This window comes from Barbus barbus, assembly GCF_936440315.1.
Source record: "Barbus barbus genome assembly, chromosome: 39".
NCBI classification, from domain to species: Eukaryota; Metazoa; Chordata; class Actinopteri; order Cypriniformes; family Cyprinidae; genus Barbus; species Barbus barbus.
In genome coordinates, this window is record NC_136717.1 from 10659074 (window position 1) to 10678299 (window position 19226).

The 19226-nt window shown below is 40.0% G+C and overlaps 1 protein-coding gene across 23 annotated transcripts in view; it reads left to right on the forward strand.

The window, feature by feature from the left end:
- Positions 1-396: 396 nt before the first annotated feature.
- LOC306858326 (CUGBP Elav-like family member 2) overlaps positions 397-19226 on the forward strand; it is a 145603-nt gene continuing 126773 nt past the window's right edge. For 19 of the 23 annotated variants that reach the window (XM_079398788.1, XM_079398809.1, XM_079398808.1 and 16 more), the window contains exon 1: positions 415-598. In XM_079398788.1, the coding sequence (XP_079254914.1) occupies positions 546-598 (53 nt within the window). In that variant the 5' untranslated portion in view covers positions 415-545. Of the gene's footprint in view, positions 599-19226 lie in introns of all 23 variants that reach the window. The other 4 variants (XM_079398790.1, XM_079398796.1, XM_079398801.1 and 1 more) reach the window with 1 other exon arrangement.

Genomic DNA, 19226 nt, shown 5'->3' on the forward strand with positions numbered 1-19226 from the left:
CTAGCCCTAACCTTCTCTTATTAGTTTTGCAGACCAGCACAGTTTGTACATTATAAGTACACTGTATTAAATGCTTTGAATTGTAACTTAAGCATGCCTAATTTGAAGCTTGACCACATAAAGCGTTATTGATAGGCCTACTTATCTATTTTAACTGTGGAATTCAGACATTAAAGTAGATAACGTTGGCACTTGGTATCATAACACAGAGTTATAGAGGCCCGCCTCTGTAAAAAAAATCTCTTTTAAAAATTCACAAGAAGCATAAAAGCGCCAGGTAAGCCTATTCATTCGGCAGTGTCTACGGAAAAGGTTGTATACATTGAGTCGGTTATTACACAGAAGAGGTTCGTATAGAGATGAGGCGGTGAGAGAGAGAGAGGCAGAGCTGGAGTGATTGTGAGGGGCGGAGGAAAGAGAGCCTGTTCTCAGCGCTTATCACACTCAGAGCAGTGCAGAGAGACAGTCGGAGTAACAGCGCTCACTCACTCACTCATTCAGCCGCATTCTGTCCGAGCAAAGCCCGAGCTGCCCGAGCCTCAAGCATGGTCTCTATAATCTCAGACCTGGACCCTCTCAAGAGCTGGAACGTGTTAAGGTAAGACCCGAGCTGAACATGCATGCGGAGAGCGCCGAGTGTCTCCATCTCGCCCGCGCTGAGGACGCGCTTTTACCCTCCGCTCGACTCCAACGCGAATGTTGTGAGAATTGCGTACGGCTGCGTGTGCCATTTCGGCTCGAAAAAGTGTGTGTGGGACTTTTTTTCTCTCCTTGAGTTCGCACATATACTGTCATGTGTCTGACGCATGGAGTGTCTTATTAACCCCTTGAGCGACCAAACCCTCCCCCGAGCGCACCGGCAACGAGGAGTCTTATCGGACCGGGCGCGTCTCATCTCATCTGTGATTGCGGGATGATGGTGCTGATGCTGAGAAGATGTAGTGCGCATCGCTGCGAGATTTATATAGAATACTTTATTTATGCACTTTAAGTCCATCGACTTCACATTTTGGGCTGTTTCTTTTCCCCTTTTTTCTCTTTTAAAGTCCCCTTAGCATCTTGAAATGGCACATGGTGTTGCGTATCTCCGTCTATTACGCAAACAAATGCGCGGCTTTGAAGTTTTCTTCATCGTTTTACCTTAGTTTAAACACTGTTGGATATTTATCAAGTGCGTGTCAAAACTGAGCTACCAAGACTGGGCATTATAAACAGCTGACCCTAACACTATAACCATTATATTTGGAGATTTATAGACATTTTAGAGCATCACAGCTGCTTTCAAAGTGCCTCAAATGTTAAATACGCAGCTCACCAAAGGGGTTGAGACAGCCATTGTGTTAACTCAGTACTCTGAGTTTTTTTTTTTTTTTTGAGGAAGTATAGAAGGCAACTGAAACCACAGAAAGCATGTCATGATGTCAAATCGTTCCGCATTAGTTCTCGGAAACACACTTTTAGAGATATCAGCATTATGACCCTTAAATAAGATATTTATATTATATTATGTTATATTATATTAGCTTTTGCAAAAGTTTAGTATTTTTTCTGATAATCTGCATAATATAATAAATAAATATTTTAGTCAGTTGTTGAATGTAGAGTTCCATCCCAGATGCTTTGGACAAATACATAAGAGGTTCAGTCAGAATTACCAATTACTACTTTAAAAGCATTCATGAACATATTTATAATGAGGGTATGAAGAGCGAACTATAAATACTCTGGATCTTCATATATAGTTCAGGATTCTGGGTTGTTGTAAATTGGGGCGCCGCTGTATTCCACACTGAATTATGAAAATAGATCAAGGGTATAAAGATGACACGCTGTGCTCTCTCAGAAGAAGTGTTATTTTTGGTCAATTATTTATTCCGATAAGCAGGTCACAGCTCAGATTGCACCAAAATGCATATACGCGTCCTCAAACGTGTACATGCGAAAACTCACATACTGTTGGATGTTTTTAAATGTGCGAATCCCGTATTGATACATACTAGAACACACACACACATGTACAGTCCTGTTTTAATAGCCTTACTTTGTAGGTGACAGACTACTGCTGCATTTAAGTAGACATTTCCCGATCGATGTAGCCCTATTAGTCAGTATGTTCCTTTTCTTTCTCTCTGACTGACACTCACGATCACGGTTCCACCCCAGAGCCGTCCGGGGCATAATCTTCTGTTCGGAGCGGGAGAAAAGGGGCTGATGGGGGATGTGTGATGGATCGCTATTTGTCTTTTTCTTTTTTATTAGTGTGGAGGCTCTATATTAGCTAGAGGAGCAGCTGACGGACCGCCTTAATAAAGACCAGCTTAAGTTTGCCTGTCTTTCTGTTGCGTCTCTTTTACGTTTCTCTCTTTCTTATGTGGCTCTAGGGTACTCAGTGGCATTCTTTACAGCCTAATGAAGCCACCAGACAACCCAGAAAACTGTTGTCTAATGAGCACACACTCGTGTGTGTGTGTTGCATCCGATTAACTTTCTCATTATCTCTCCTTTAGTTCAAACCCCTCTCTCCTGTCATCCTTTATTTGAGTAAAATCTGGGAAAACAGACTGAGAAAGCAGATAAAATGGATCCAGAAATAACTTTGCTATCTATTAAGTTGATTTTTCTGGGTGCAACTTTGACGTGCTGCGCAAACAAAAACTCCAGCGTCTGCGTTTTCCTCAAGTTTCTCCCAAATCGACACCTCTGAACATCTCGCAGTCAGCTCGCAATAATTTCTGCCTAGTTGAAATACATAATCTTGGATTGTGTCTGAATATGACGCATCGTAATGATAACTCATTTCTCTTATGATCCGTGCAGTGGAAATTTCCGACGTGCTTCATTTCTTTTTAGGGCTCAGCTCTCTGCGGGATCACTCTGTCATGATCCCACTTTACCTTCAGAAGGGCTCAATGCATTTGTAACACGGGTGTCGTTTGAAAGATAGCCTTGCAGATTTATTTCAGCTGCTTTTGCATTCAATGCATTTTTTTGCAATTACAAAAGAACTTAAAAATTAATTTGTAATTTGCAACATGCAAATGTCAACAAACATATTAGGATAATAGTGTTTGATCTATCTATCTATCTATCTATCTATCTATCTATCTATCTATCTATCTATCTATCTATCTATCTATCTATCTATCTATCTATCTATCTATGCCATTCTCTACTTCTGTAAGAGAATATTCGCCTTGTGTTCACCTCTGCAACTTCTTTACCTTTCTCTAACTTTTGCATGAATATCTTGCACGAAACGAAGCCAAGAGATGCAACTCCGTTCTGTCACTGCAAGCAACAAGAACAAAACTACCATGGAACTCATGTCCGCCCACACAGACACACACACAATGAGTCATAAGCGCATGCATAATGTTCTAACACACACATACAGGCACACAACAGCCTCTCTGTCACGCTGACACGCACACACTGCGCTCTGAGCACTTCGGAAGGCAGGTTGAGTCGGTAATGAGAGGCAGCATGCTTATTAATACCACTTGATTACATTGAAAATTACTTTAAATAACAATGACAAGTTGTTGCCTTTATTGAATTAGCAGAGTGGCAGGCGGGGGAGATGATTTGATTAGAGGCATATTTAAACAGCAACTTGGTGTTCTTGCGCCTGATGGCAGGTAAACTTGGTTTCTCATTATCTTTTTTCATCCTTCTCTTTCACTTATTTTAGCAGAGCGAGAAATCAACTTGTTTTTAGGCCAGCGAGAGAGAGTAGCGCTAGTAGAGAGGCAATGGAGTGGCAAGCATCCGTCTTTAGCAGTGGGTGACCTCTGACCTTTGCAGTGTTGGTTTTAATGAACGCTGTTAGCGGCAACGGCTCCGAGTGTGTGTTTAAGCCTCTGCCCAGGACGCATCCGTAATTATCTGGCTGAGTGGCTTTTCTGTGCGCGTGTGTGTGGGTGGGCGACTCATGCCGTTAGCCTGTCCCTTATCCCCGGCATTAGTGGCTGGCTGCAGACAGTGGCGCACAGATGGGCGGCGCAGATGAACGGCATTCCATGCTGATCTCTGCACCTGTACCAGCCTCAGACGCACACGGCAGCACACGTCACTCCTACCCAACAGGTCTTGGCACTGCGCAGCAACAAAAAGGATAAGATCTTTAACTGAGTAAATGCATCTAGAATAACTAAGCTCCATTATGTATGTCTAGACAGACAGATAGATAGATAGATAGATAGATAGATAGATAGATAGATAGATAGATAGATAGATAGATAGATAGATAGATAGATAGATAGATTAGTCATAAAGTGATCATTTTAGATAATTTAATATGTTAAAACATTTAAAAATGTTCTTTTGGGTGTATATTTGTTTTCTGGTTCGTCAGTTGTGTACTCTGGTCTTGAGAAAGCTCAGGGTAATGAGGAAGAGGTGGAGGAAGCGATGTGGCAGTCCAGGCTGGAGGTGAAGACAACATTTGATGAGTGTGTGTGTGCTGGATCCACTGCTCTCCACTAGAGTTCTGTATTATTGGCTCGAGTCAGTGTGGCGATGCACTGCCCTCCGCCGTCTAGTCAGTGTACCCATTATACTGTCTGTGTATGTGCGTCTGTGTGTGTGACCAATATTGTTCCACAGTCTGACATTTTCGGAGCCTGCGTGAGCTGCTCAGATGGGTCTGCACCCCTTGAAGTTAAACCCCCACCCCTCAAACACACTCTCTACCTAGAGAACGTAATTACAATTATCAGCTCACCCATCACAATTACAGCTGAAGGAGAGAGAGAGACAGGGCAATGAATGCAGGCAGAACAATAGATGCTCGAAAGAATGAGACTGCGAGAGATAAAAGTGGAAAGAAGATGGATGGGGACAGAGAAATTGTACTACTTTTTTATATAGATCCTCTGTTGTACCTTCTGTGCCCCAAATAACAGTATCCTTGAAATACATAATCGCCATACATTTCATGTAAAAAGAAAAATCTCTTAAATATCTCAATAGTTTCTCACAGACAGCAATGAGATTCAATGAAAAGCACATTGCAAATTTAAATATGATAAAGAAAAAAAACTCTAGTAAACCTACACTTGTAGAGTTTTACAAGAATCACATATAATTTTTAGGTCCAGTTCACACTACTAACTAATTATTAATAGTGAGAATTGGTCCATATACTAAAATGTTACCGAATGACAGGATAGAATTCCAAAATAAATAAATAGGTCTCAATATGAACTAGGTTAAGAAGATCTAAGTTAACTTGAATTGTATACCTTGATACTCTTTCTATGTCTCACTGTCTTTTTTATATGATGATAAACTTTTCAGAAAAAACATCTGAATTTTTTTTAGATCTTAATCTCCTGAGCAAATAAAAGATAAACCTTTGAGACATAGATTTTACTGATGTATCTTAATATGGCACTTTCGTATTTCTAGCTATTCTGAATTGTGTGTGTGTGTGTACAAGACACAGAAACAGATTTCTCCCCCATTTGGCTGGTTGAGGCAATTGGGAAATAGTCACAGGATTTTAATGAGAATCTGAACGTGTGTGTGTGTGTGTGTGTGAGCAGTGCATTGTTTAAGCTGTAGGAGAGTGCAGGGCTCAGGACAGAGACTCTTTTCAGGCTGCACTGAATGTCCGTGATTAAAAACGGACTGAACGTCTGACTGTCTGAGAGAGAGACAGAGTCTATTGTCATCTCTCTCTCTCTCTCTCTCTCTCTCTCTCTCTCTCTCTCTCCCTCTCTCTCTCTCTCTCTCTCTCTCTCTCTCTCTCTCTCCCCCTCTCTCTCGTTCTCTCTCGTTCTCTCTCGTTCTGTGTGTGTAGGCAGTTTTCTATGATAAGGTTGAAATCCAGAGAGGCGTATCAGTGCTGGTTTCCTCCTACGCTAGCTCTGAGAGAGGAGAATGTGCTGCAGCTATGTTTGAGGAGAGCACTTCAGGAACCATTCATAGAGCTTTCACACACACACACACAGAGAGAGAGAGAGGCATACACACATATCTACTCATGTAACTAGCACACGGATGTTTCACCTTGCTGTCAAAAGTAGCACTCTCTCTCTTCTCACACTCATACATACACACACATGCATTTAAATACCACAGACTCCAATTGTTTTTAAATGAAGCTATTTGTAATGAATGCATACTAAAACCGAACTGCTAAACATATTTATTTTATTTATGAATGAGGACATTCCTAAATGTATCCATAGGGAGATTTGATCAGATTTGGGACAAAAGTTAACAAGATATTTTAAGTATTTTCTTTAAAACAAGAGTGTTTTGATGCTGTCTAAATGCTAAAAGTGCATTCAAATGGCACATATTTGGAGTCCCACATTCACCTTAACGCTAAAGGTCTCACCAACTTAAAAACTGTGACCAGCACCTGTCATTTGTGCAACATTGGACTGATCACTACCTCATCCAGCATTGAATGCAAACTACCTCTTCGGATAGTCTGATATAAGGACTGTTCTCCCTACTGACAAGCTCTTCTTGCACTACACCTATATCTGCACAGTTTTTGTTTTATTTAACTGATTTGCACTCTATCTATTCTGCCATGTGCCTTATGCCACTTTATCTCTTTTTTTTTTTTTCTACAATGTCCTCAGATTGATAAGCTCTTTTTGCACTACAAATATATCTGCACAGTTTTTTTTTTATTTAACAGGTTTGCACTCTATCTATTCTGCCATGCGCCTTATGCCACTTTATCTATTTCTTTATTTTTCTACAATGACCTCATTTGTATAGCTGTATAGTTGTATGTACTTATGTTTAAACTGTATTATCTGTATTTGAATGTGTTTAATGTTAACTGTATGCACCAAGGGTCTGAGAGTAACGCAATTTCAATTCTCTGTATGTATGTGCCGTACATGTGGAAGAATTGACAATAAAGCAGACTTGACTTGACTTGACTTAAATTTGGTTCAGAAAATGTTAATTTCAAGTTTTGCAAAACAATCCAGTCAGATTCTGAGCATACTGACTACTGTAAGTATGGCTACATAAACCCACAGACATTCTTTACTATGCTAATCACAAGTTTGAATGAAACTTTTAGTTTTAGCTTAGCATGTAGCATCTGGGAACATTGAATATTACATTATAAGTACGCTGGGGGAAATATATTTTGACACTTTTGGCTGCGTATGAACACACCATGCTGTTTATATGTGAGTGTGTGTTGCTTTATAAAATTCCCGGTTAACAGTATAGCAGGAATATTGTTGAACTGCCTGGATTCTGTAGCCTCATGCATATTTACAGAGAAACACTCCTCATGTTCACTGCAATCCTTTATTAAAAAGAGCGAAGTGTCTTTCCAGATGCTTTGCTTTGGGAGAGAGAGAGATGGCACATACACGCAAGACGGAAACAATCTCTCTCTTTGGCCACACGCTGATATCATTTGTTACGATTTTACGGCACAGTTTTAAAAGGTTTGTGGGATGAGGCGCATTTGTGGGAAGAGGATGACCTCTATTTTACTGTGACAGAAGCTGACATGTTCAAAACAAATGAGATGTAAATGAGATTAGATTTAATAGACAGGACAAATATAGTACTTTTGTTTTTACTGTTTTCTTTACAGAACACTGTAGTATGGGACACAAATTTATACTTACGCTTAATGTGTTTTTTTGTGAAACAACTAGTGTTGTTTTTGGTGGCCTGTTTTAATTTTAGTTTTAGTCTAGTCTTTGTGTGAAGCTGTCATTTTAGTTTTTATTAGTTTTAGTCACGTTCATACTCTTTTTAGTCTAGTCAAGTTTCAGCCAACTAAAAGTCTGAGCATTTTAGTCTTATTTTAGTCAGAATTATCCATGACTATTTTCGTCTAGTTTTAGTCGACGAAAACTGATGACATTTAGTCTAGTTTTAGTCGACAAAAACTGATGACATTTAGTCTAGTTTTAGTCAATGAAAATTGCATTTTAGTCTCTTTTTAGTAATTTTCTTTTAGTCTTATTTTAGTCAGAAGTATCCATGACTATTTTCGTCTAGTTTTAGTCGACAAAAACTGATGACATTTAGTCTAGTTTTAGTCGATGAAAATTGCATTTTAGTCTCTTTTTAGTAATTCTATTTAACCCAGTCAATATAGTATAAGTACCTAGTAGTATTGGCATACCGTGGGGTTTTAGTCAGGGCCTTCAGTAAGCAAGGTTAGTTTTGTATAGGTTTATGGTGTTTTTTTACTTCATTGTTGTATGTCTGTATTTATGTAGCACCGTGGTCCTGCGAGGCACAACATTTCGTTCCACTGTATGTCCCCACATGTAGCGGAATGACAATAAAGCTCAACTTCAACTGTAAACATCTTACACATCTCTGTTACAGCTAACGCAGCTATATGCATATAATGCACATATTATGCTGCACACAGGCTCTCAACAAACAATGACGGCTGATCAACAATCCGCCAATACACGGGTCACTATGAACATCCATGTCACTCTAAAATGACGACGTGCCCAAAGCAGCAAAACTGTACAAATGCTGGACATCCACACACCACACCACAGTATTATCAACACACCACCTACACCTCCATAACAATGTGCATGATACAATACTCATCAAATAATAAAGCACTCACCTGTCACTTGTAAATATAGTCCATGGGTCCATGCCACTTTACTCAGATTTAAAAGTAAACACAGCCAACAAAATAACTTGTGCTCGGTGCTAGATGTTAGCCACTGATAGCACTCATAGTTGCAATTGTTGAAATGGCGCATAAAACCTTTGCTGGCCTTTATTAGCGAATTCACTTTGGATGCAGGTCTTCCTTTCTCAGTTATTCTCTTTTGTCTGCAAAAGAGCGCCTTGAAAAAGACGATTTTAGTAGATCGGCGCCGATGACTGCAGCTGCCATTTTCTTTTTGTTTACTTTCATGTTCGTACCTTAGAAATCCCTGATTAAAGGGGCGGTCTAACGCTGGGGGTAGCACTGGGCACGTAGCTGGACCCAGAGGGCGGGCTGTCATTGAAAGTCAAAATTTGATTGGCTGATGATTCTGTCACTAATGCTTGTAACAAATCAGGTGTGACGTCTTTCAACAAAAGGGTAGCGCTATCTGTAGTGCTGGCCTCGGACTTTTTTTATGTAGGATATTCCAGTTCAACCTCAACTAAACTAATCATAGGCAATTTAGTGGACATTACACAAATGAAAATGATACCTAAATAATCAATAAAATTTTTCACATAATTTTGTTTTTTATAGGGCCAGCAGAGAAGGCCCTGCTTCCCCTGACGGCCCACCACTGCGCTAGTAGTATAGACGAAACCAAAATTTTCTTTTAGCCAAACCCATTTCAAACAAGGTTATCTTATTATATTATTGTTACCTTATAGACTTAAGAATACATCCATTCCAGACAAGGAAGACGCTCTGATTTGAATTTACAACATTTATTTTACCAACCAAACATGTTAACATGTCTGTTGTCGTCTTCTAAATAATGCCGCGAGTGGGGCTTGAGGAAGTGATGTCACCTGCGTCTGCGCAGTGCAACCTGATGCAGCCCCAGAAGTGAGATACAGGAAATAGAAATACTGCAAAATAATAATAATAACGCGACTAAACGAGACGAAATAACGTTATAACATTTTGTTTCGTCTCGTTTTAGTCAACAAAAATGAAGAGACATTTTAGCATAGTTTTTATTTTGCAAAACACATTTAGTCTCATTTTTATTCGTCAACAATATTGCATTATATATTTAATTATCATCATCGTCACATGACCAGCATTTACGTCGCGTCTCGTTTTTGTCACGTGATAAAGGTTCGTTGACGACGATATTTCGTCACAATTTTTGTTGACGAAAGCAACACTAGAAACAACAAGGTTTCATGTCTCAAATCTTTTAAGACCTCATTTCAGAAGTTGATGTGCTGCCATTTGAACACTGACGCTGCTTTCAGTTCACGTTTTACCGCAAGTGTTTTGTTCGTATTCAGGCTGACACTCTGATAGCTGAGCTAAGCTAAACATGCTAACATCCTTTTCCTCTCGTCTCTTTTCCTTCCCTTTTATCCTTCGTTGTTCTGCCTCGCTGGCTGTCTGCAAACTCCTCTATCCCTTAACCCCAGCTGAGAACACACTTTTTGTGTGTGTGTGAGTGTGTACAATGTTACATTAGCTATTGTTCACACAGGAAGTTCTTGACTCCAGCTGTGTTGTGTGTGTGTTTAATCTTAATTGTAGCTGTCTGTCTGTACTGTGTCTTATGTTTCACTCCACTGCTGAGAGAAAAACGGGCCTTGCGCTTGTTAAAGGGATCACACACACACACACTTTCCCCTGGCATGGCCCAGTAACTTTCAGTCCCTCAAGATTAAAATCCACCATGTGGTCCAGTGCGAGAGGCCAGCTATGCGTGTCTGTGTGCTCTTCTAGGTAAAGTTGGTTTACTGCATGTGAGTGGATTATGGCTGTAATGATCATGACATTTTGGCTGTTGAATGATTGTAATACAAATAATCGTGATTAATGATTTGCTTTGTTCATAGAAATTCAGTGACATACACCTGAAAAGCAATTTATTCATATTGAACCTGAAATCATGTAATAAATGTATGACTTTGCACAGAAAAAGAATGATATCAATGATAACTTTAGTTTTTTAATTAATTAATTTTATTGCTATATGTTTTAGTATTAAAATATTATTTAATTGTTTAATTATAGACACATTTGTTTAATTATACACACGAAAGCTTGTACTTGCATTATTAAAAATTAATATTTCATGGTATATTTATTTTCACCAAAATCCCTTTGTTTGGGTGACAATATATGCTTGCGGTTATCCCAAATAAGCATTGTGTTGATTATGCAACAAGGCTACAGTAGATTGAGTGTGATCAGTAATGGAACTATTTTTATTTGTCTTTCTGGTTAAAACTGAGACTTCGGTGAAAGTTGGAAGTGTATGTGTGTGTGTGTGTGTGTTTGTGTGAGAGAGAGAGTGAGAAGGCAAATGTGTTTTGGCAGCTGTACTGAGCTCAAGTTGTATGACGGTTAAATGGAGTCTTAGGTCTGATTAAAGTCAGACAACTGAGCTCAGGCCGTGTGTGTGTTTGTGGTGGCATACACTTAAACTTTCCTTTTTTTCTGTTTCCACAGGAAGACAAGTATGTCTGTTTCCTGTCGTCTCTAAGCACTAATGAGCACGCTGCGTGCACACGCTCACACACACACACACGCGCAGCTGGAATCTAGGCAACACCCTACCATATTTTTACTCTTTTAATTTCTGCTTCTCCACTCTTCTGTGTTTTTCTCTCTTTGATATAATCCCCGTGTGTGTTTCCGTGGTTACGCTGGCTTAATGTCGTACTGATATGACTGTATAAGCTACGCATGGCCAACCTCATCAACAAACTTTAGCAAAATATGTTTTTCTTCTTCCTGTCTTCGCCCCACTCTTTCCGCCTTTAATCTGCTCCCCCATAATTCTGCAGAAGCCTGGGGAGCTCTCGCTGTCTTCATCCCCAGGGGTCATCATCATCATCATTAGCATCAGCATCATCATAATAATTGTTATTGCTGAGCACTTGTAATGATTGAAATGCATTTGTATGTGTGAGAGATACCCATGTGTAAAATGGCATTGGCAGTAGCTTCAGACGGCACGTCCAAGGACCATTCGCTAGCTGTCTGATGCATATAACTCACAAAAATATCAAGCTTCAATTTGATTAGATGACTTTACGCAATTCCTGGGAGTCAGCGTCAAGCTGGGGGGAAGAGTTGTACAAATTCCTTGGATAGAACTGGTTGTCGGATTTACAGCATTATTCTTTTTTCTTTTTCTTTTTCTTTTTTTTTAATGAAATATCCATGAGGGCAGCTATTTTTATATTTCTACTATTTTATTAAGTACAATGATACAATGCACTTATTGTGTAAATATTTGTCTTTTTACATTGTACTTGTATTTTAAAATAATATCTGCATGCAATTACATCTGTAATTAATTTCTTTAATTATATTTATAATTACACTGTTGGCCCATCCCTTACATGCTAACCCACCCTTATCCATACCACCAAACCTGTCCCTAACCTTACCAGTATTCCACCTCAATAGCAGCAAAAGTGTTTTGCAATACAATATGAACACAATAAGTACATTGCACTTATTTTTTTATGCAAGTACACAGAAGTAAAGGCCACTTAATATTAAGTGGGACCCATTCTTCTGATGCATTTACATAAACCAACAATTATTGCATCTGAATGTGCAGAATTGCAGGTCAATTGTCCATTTGCCCCTATGTTGCATGCACAGATTTCATCAAACGCTGTTGCAATTGAATGCATTATCTGTACATTGCCTGGAATTGCCTGCACTGATTGGTGGGTCCACAAGGTGGCAACACTCAGAATCGTAAATTTGCTTTCAAGAGCTCTTCCAGAATCGAGGTCCACAGTCCTGCAGAGATTAGCTCAAATCCTGAATTTTCTAGTAATACTGAATATACCCTTATATAGGGCACTATTTAAGGGGACAGCTATTTGTAGTGGTGTCTAAAACTACAGTGGACATTATCGAGTGCACGCATTCAATCCCAAGATTGCACAGCCGAAATACACTCAGCAGCTAACTGCTAAAACAAAGGTGTTCAACTCTGCTCCTGGATACCCGCAGTCCTGAAAATTGATTTCTAATCTGCTTTAACAAACCTGTCTGTGATTTTCAAACAGCCCTGAAGACTTTGATTAGCTGGTTCGAGTGTGTTTGATTAGAGTTGGAGGTAAACTCTGCAGGACAGCGGTTTTTGACCACTATGCAAGAGAATACCCATGCACTGTTAGGACTGTGCCAAATGAATTCCAGAAGATGTCCACCGCCTAATAAATGAGGGTATGGAGTGATTTCAGATACAGCCCGTGATTACCTTGTTGTTTTTGAGCAGGGTTGGAGACTATAAACTCTGCAGGGCAGTGGACCTTGAGGGCCAGAGTTGGGAAACCCTGAACAAAAAAAAAAAAAAAAAGGAAAATGCTAATAAAAACAACAGAAGACATAAGCAGAAACAACAAACATGGATATATGAGGTGGCCAGAAGATATTCACATTTGTGCAACTTGAGTATGAAAGAGTTTAAAGATGACAACTCTGTACTGAGTGCTGCAGGTAAGGTGAAAAATCAATCATGTCGAACGTGTCCCTACAAGTTCATGGTCAGTAAAGTACACTCAAAGTGGATAAACAAGGCTTAAGTGGTCCTTCTTGTCCAGAATTAGTGGCAATGTGGACCAGACTTTATACCGATAGTCAAAAGTCTGGCTCTGCAAGACTCCCTAGGTACAAACAGAACTATTTACCTTGTCATTTCCAATTTTCGTCAGTCAATCGATTATACCTTTCTACCGCCATTAGCAGACATTAAAAAACCCTCTGCAGCATATGTACAAGCCTTTGCCAACATTCTGCCAGCAGTCTTGCCAAAACTCAGATAACACCACTGATTTGATCTTCTCCACGGTTGCCAACAGTTCCCTCTCCGTGCTTCCAAGATCTGGTTAAGTGTGAACACATCTGCGTTCACACACCCTTGTACCTCCCCTATCACAGCGCAGTTACGCACAGCAAGCGCCCATCTTTCCTGTTAATGCCTTCCCAAACATCCCCATAAAAATTACGAGCAGAAACACATTACTGGCAGCGCGCCCCATGCCTGCGTTTATTAGCCTATCAGGCTGGGTTTATATCTGATCACGCCTTTGTTCTAATGAGATCTCTTTATAGCCAATCAGAAGCGCATCTCTTATGTGGCAATGGCCTGATCAAATTTATGGTCAATAACCAGCCTTTTAACGATGATGAGATGTGGAGTGTGGGATAAAACGGTTTTATTCCTTCGATATTTGCTCTCAGATACTTGGAAATCAGCGTGTGTAGCGGCCAGGTGCTCGGTCGGATGGCTCGCCCTCGCTGAATGTGTTTCCGGCTCTCTCCGAGGGCTACGCACTGACCTGCGTGCCCAGAGTGAGGGTTCTTATCTGAGGCAGAGCGACTGAGACAGCCCCAGGAGGCTGGACATTACCAGGCCTTCTCGGATCCTAATTATGGGGGGAAGGTGTGGAATGAAAGTGGAGGGCCGCCGAGACAGCCAAAACCAGACCCCTTGAGTCCCATTACAATTACTGCTATGAGGCACACACACACACATACAACAACAAGCATACACAACCCTTTCACCCTGACGTGCTCATGCACACACCAAATCACAGCACGATTCTACACTCTCATTCTCTCTTGTAATTGCAATAGCGTTGACTCCCGCTCCCCCGTGGCCTAAGCGGTGCACTTCCATCTTTCCTGATAGTCAACGATGCACACACATCTCGAATTCTCTTTTTCATGCAAGTTTGAGAAGACTGAATTTGTCCGACGTGCTTTGCCACACACACATAATCTCTTGTGTTCCGGAAGGGGTTCAATAAGAGGGAAAACAGATGGAGAACTAACCTTGGATGACATCATAGCATTTGCCAAGCAACATGTCCAAATCTGCATAACCACAATGACCTACACACACAGAGACATACACGTACATCTAAAGACAAGGTGACAATTCTTTCTTTGCTGTTGCTCGTAATGACCTGATCTCCAGCGTGACATGCTGACCTAAAGAAAAGGCGTGTGAGAATGAAAGACAGTTGGGGAGAGGATGAAAGGAGTGGAGAAACAGAAGGATAGATGCTTTTTGATGAAGGTTTGTGTAATCACTATCATGCATGTCCTGTGTCGTGTTACTTTCAGGGACAAGAACTCAAGGGCTCTACAGTTTGTGAGAGTGTGTGCGTTTCATGGCCATGAAAATCCATTTCTGTTTATAATATCAGTCGCATACTCAACACATGTTGAACAAAATGTATGTGTGTGTCTGCACATGGACAATTTTACATAGGACTGCTATCAGAATAAAGGTAACCCATATTTCCCATTGAAATGGAAATTTGGGGTGGGGCATATTGATGGGTTCGTTTTGTAATGGTAAATTGCATTTATTTTCAAAGTTTGTATTATTAATCAAAGCAATGAAGACACATTACAAGTGAATAAATTCCAGCCAATTCTTTCTCAAACAATTGATGCTTGGGAAAAGAAATAAAGTATAAGCATTAGCACAACTAGAAGTGTTTGGCAGTAAATAACCAAAGAAGTAGTGCTGTACTAACTTTTTTCCAGGTGCATGGCAGCTCCGCTATCTTAGATTGTACTTTTTTTTAGATTGAATTTGCTTCAAATTATGAGTAGCTTGCAGTTTGTGATGCTACAGTTTCAAAGTAGCTTCCCCAAACACTTCCAAAAAATACTCTGAGGAACCGTGAATTACAACTTGTTATTGCTAGTCGAAGCCAGGTGGTATTTATACTTTAGGGAAATGGGATGTTCCCATTCTAGAGAGCATTTTATTAGTCAAAAGTACACCGCAAAAGATGAGTCATCAGTATTTTGATCATAGTAAAACTTCATTGTTAGCACATTAGCCTCAAAGCTAACAGACTAGACTAAAAGCCACAAAACTGTTGATTTTATAGGATCTTTAAAGACGGTTTAGACATGAATAATTCAAGGATTATGCTAAGAGTGAGATGTTAAGATTCCATCTTATAAACCACTGGATTTCCCACACACCCCAGCATAGCAGTGTATTAGATTCATGTACCCCTGTGCGTCCTAAAGTGTGTAAAATAGCATGCATCCTCACACGTGCATGTGTGCATGCCCGCTAAGCCTTAGGGTACTGGCACACCGTTCTCTTCGCTGCCACACTCCTTTCATCTCTCTTTTTGAAAGAAGACAGAGGCCAAGCATCCGTGCTGCGTTTAGGATGTGTATGTGTGTTCTTGCTATAAATACATTGTCATGTTAGGCCCAAAAGCACCCTCATTAATTCTTTTGATGCCGTCTGATTGGCCGGGCATTACTAAGTCACATTAAGAAATGTATTTCCTCGCTTTTACTTAATGATGCCTTTCCAGCCACTGCAATTAACCAGGGCTGTGTGTGTGTGTGTCTTTGTATATCGGTTTGTGTGGGCCTGTTTGTGTGTTTAGGTGCTCTTAAGTGCAATGGAAAACTAGTTAGACTACAAAGTGTCTAATCGTCGACAGAAAATTGCCCTCTGATAAGTGCGGACCCTTTTAATAGGTCTGAAACTAATGGAATATGTTTCTGCAACATTGGCGGAATATTTTCGGCATGATAAACTCATTTGCCAGTTCTCCCGTAAGTCATTTAGTTATTTGATGGATATTTAATGATATGGTTCGATTTAATTTCACTCTTTATCTACATGTCTGCCAGTATTTACTCCACAAATACCAAAATGAAAGCTGTGCCCCCCAAGTTTATGATATAAGTTGGTTGGAAACGGTAAATTAATGTTGGCTATGGACAAGGACATTTTTTTCCACACTAGTGTGTTTTCCAACCCGAACTCATGGCAATTTGTACATATTTTACAAGGTGGCTAATTCATATATGTGAGGTCATATGAATTAGCCATCTTTATAAAATATGTATTATTTTTGATAAAATCGCATGTATATTATGAGGTGGCAAATTCATAGGAATTCGCACAAAGGACCACCCCTAGTCTTGCTTAGCCAGACCTTCAGATTGACGGCTGAAGGTCTGGGAACTTTGGCCGCTTTGAATGGCCAAGGCCCGCCCAAGAGGCCATATGACTGACAGGTAAAGCAACCAATCACATTTCGTTTTGTTCCGCGTCAAGTTTAGGGGCGTGGAAATGTCGCCACAATAACAGACTCTGATGCAAAACTCTTGGACATTTTTTAAAGATTCTATGCCGCAAACTTTAAAATTTGTACATACTTTTGAAAATTCAGCGTTTAGTCGATCCTGACAAGCGCTCGTCATCAGTTGTAAAGCTTTCTTCTTTCGCGAGTGGGTTTAGCGCCACTCCACTTTTGTTTCCAGGCGGAACATTAAAGAACGCGACACACGGCTTCCAGAAATCCTGTATAATTCAACCAATCCGATGACGAATTCGAATCTCCCGAAGTGTTTCCAGATAAGTCTGCCATATGCATCAGACGTTTAGCCAACGTTCTGTAGGCGTGACGTCTGAGGCTGAGACTAGATCACCCCTAACCCCCGCACTTAAATGTACCCCTCAGAAATCGTACAAAAACGTATAAATTTGTACGAATTAGCCCCCTTGTAAAATACGTGCGAATTGGTCATGAGATAGAATTGGTATTTGTGTGTGTGTGTGTGTGTATTTCAGGTAAAATGGCCACTAAACGGCACATAAAATCAAAACAAGTTGTGGTTGGTCATTTAACATGTAAGTCAGATAGCTGTTTCCTGTCTAAGTGGGCATATGTTGGCCAGAAGAAGCTGCAAAGTAGACCAGCCTTTATGTCTATAGTCAAAAGGATACAAGATTGTAGCTCATTACACAGCTGCCGCAGAATGTCTCACATAAACAAACGCATACACCGAACTACCACTAGACGTTCTTTGTCTATAGTGAGATGCATTCCTGCATGCTCATGTGGACATTTTATACATGTGTATACATGTTCTCCAACACGTTGGACACAGACATGGAGACACGCTTGTTGTAACACATGCTGACACAAATCATGTTCTGTCCATGTGAATGCGTGTCTGTGTGTAAGTTACACAGGGACACTGTAACATTTGGTTTCAGTCGGGTCTCATGTGACCTTTAAAACCGCAGATGCCACAATCCATCCTATCACTTTACTTTATGGATGTGTTCAGTGTCTAATGCTTCTGCAAAGACCTGCAACTACATAATCTTAATATTAAAAGAGTTGGTTCTTAATTTTTTTTTAAGTTTCAATTGTAAAATGTAATTACATTTAAATTAAATTTATTTAACGTTATATTACCATTGTACATCCCATAGTGCCTTGTCCAAAAAAATCATGATAATTCCGTTGTAGTTAAAGGAAAAGTTTGAGGGAAATTACTGCTAAGTGAAATTTTGTACAAATGAGTATTGCGCGAAGACACATAAACACACCTTGATCATATATCCAAGCATGGTATGAACAAACTCACAGAAGAACTCACAGCTGGAAGCCTTTTTACGAGGATGTCCCCTATGTGCCTTGTAAAAGCATCTCAACAAGGAAAATATGTGTGTGTGTGTGTGTGTGTGTGTGTTATTACTGTAGGGACAACTGTGTGCTTTTAAGAGAAGGGCTTATTTTTCTGCAATACAATACTGTTGCTGCAATATATAAATAATATATTTTTTGTCAGAACACTTGGCGGCTGATATAACATAGTATTTATCGCCGTGTAGGGGGATTGTGGGTGTGTGTGGGGGTGAAAGTGGGTTTAAACAAATCTGCGGAAATTTATGAGTGTGTCATGAGTTTAGGGCTTTCAAACTCTATCAGAGAGGAAAGCAGATAGCCGCAACGCAGCTGGAGTTTAACACCACTGTAAATTTTCTCTGACAGAATTCATCCCTCCAATCTTCCTACAGAGACAGAGGCGGCGGTCACCTGATCTTGACAGAGGCATGTGACCACTAAAGCAGTACTGTAGATGTGTTCAAGATGTGTGTGTGTGAGGGGATGTTTGTGTCTCCATGTCTGTAACATGAGAGGGGGGACCTCGTTTTCCCATATTTCCTCATTTTGTTGTCATAGTAATAACAAAAACACTGGGCCGCTCATGCCCAGAGCTAAATGTCGTCACTCCGGTTGAGTTAATAACGCCATTACTAAGATCATTACAGCATTACAGCCTTTGTTGTGTGTATATGAGAGTCTGAAACAAAATGCTCACTTAACATGGTAGACTGAACACATATAACTCACTCAACAAGACCGTTTGTATTCGTTAAGGTACTAAGTATAATACTTTGGTGTTACCATCACTGTAGTTCTCAAATAAATGTGGTATTGGATATACACTGTTAAATGTGTACGTTAATGTAAGAAACACTACAATAAGAAACAAAGCATAGTCATTCCTTAAAAAAATGAGCTGTTTCATATATTATTTCATGTGAATTAAAAGATACTGTATAATGTGCATATTTCTGACCAGAGTATGCAAAATACACACGCCTACATCTGCACACTCAAACACACACATATTCCTCTTAACGGAGAACAAAGCTCTGGGAGAATAATCAGATCTTTATTCCCCTGGCCCTTAACACTGTCATTTCCATAACAACACACTGTTA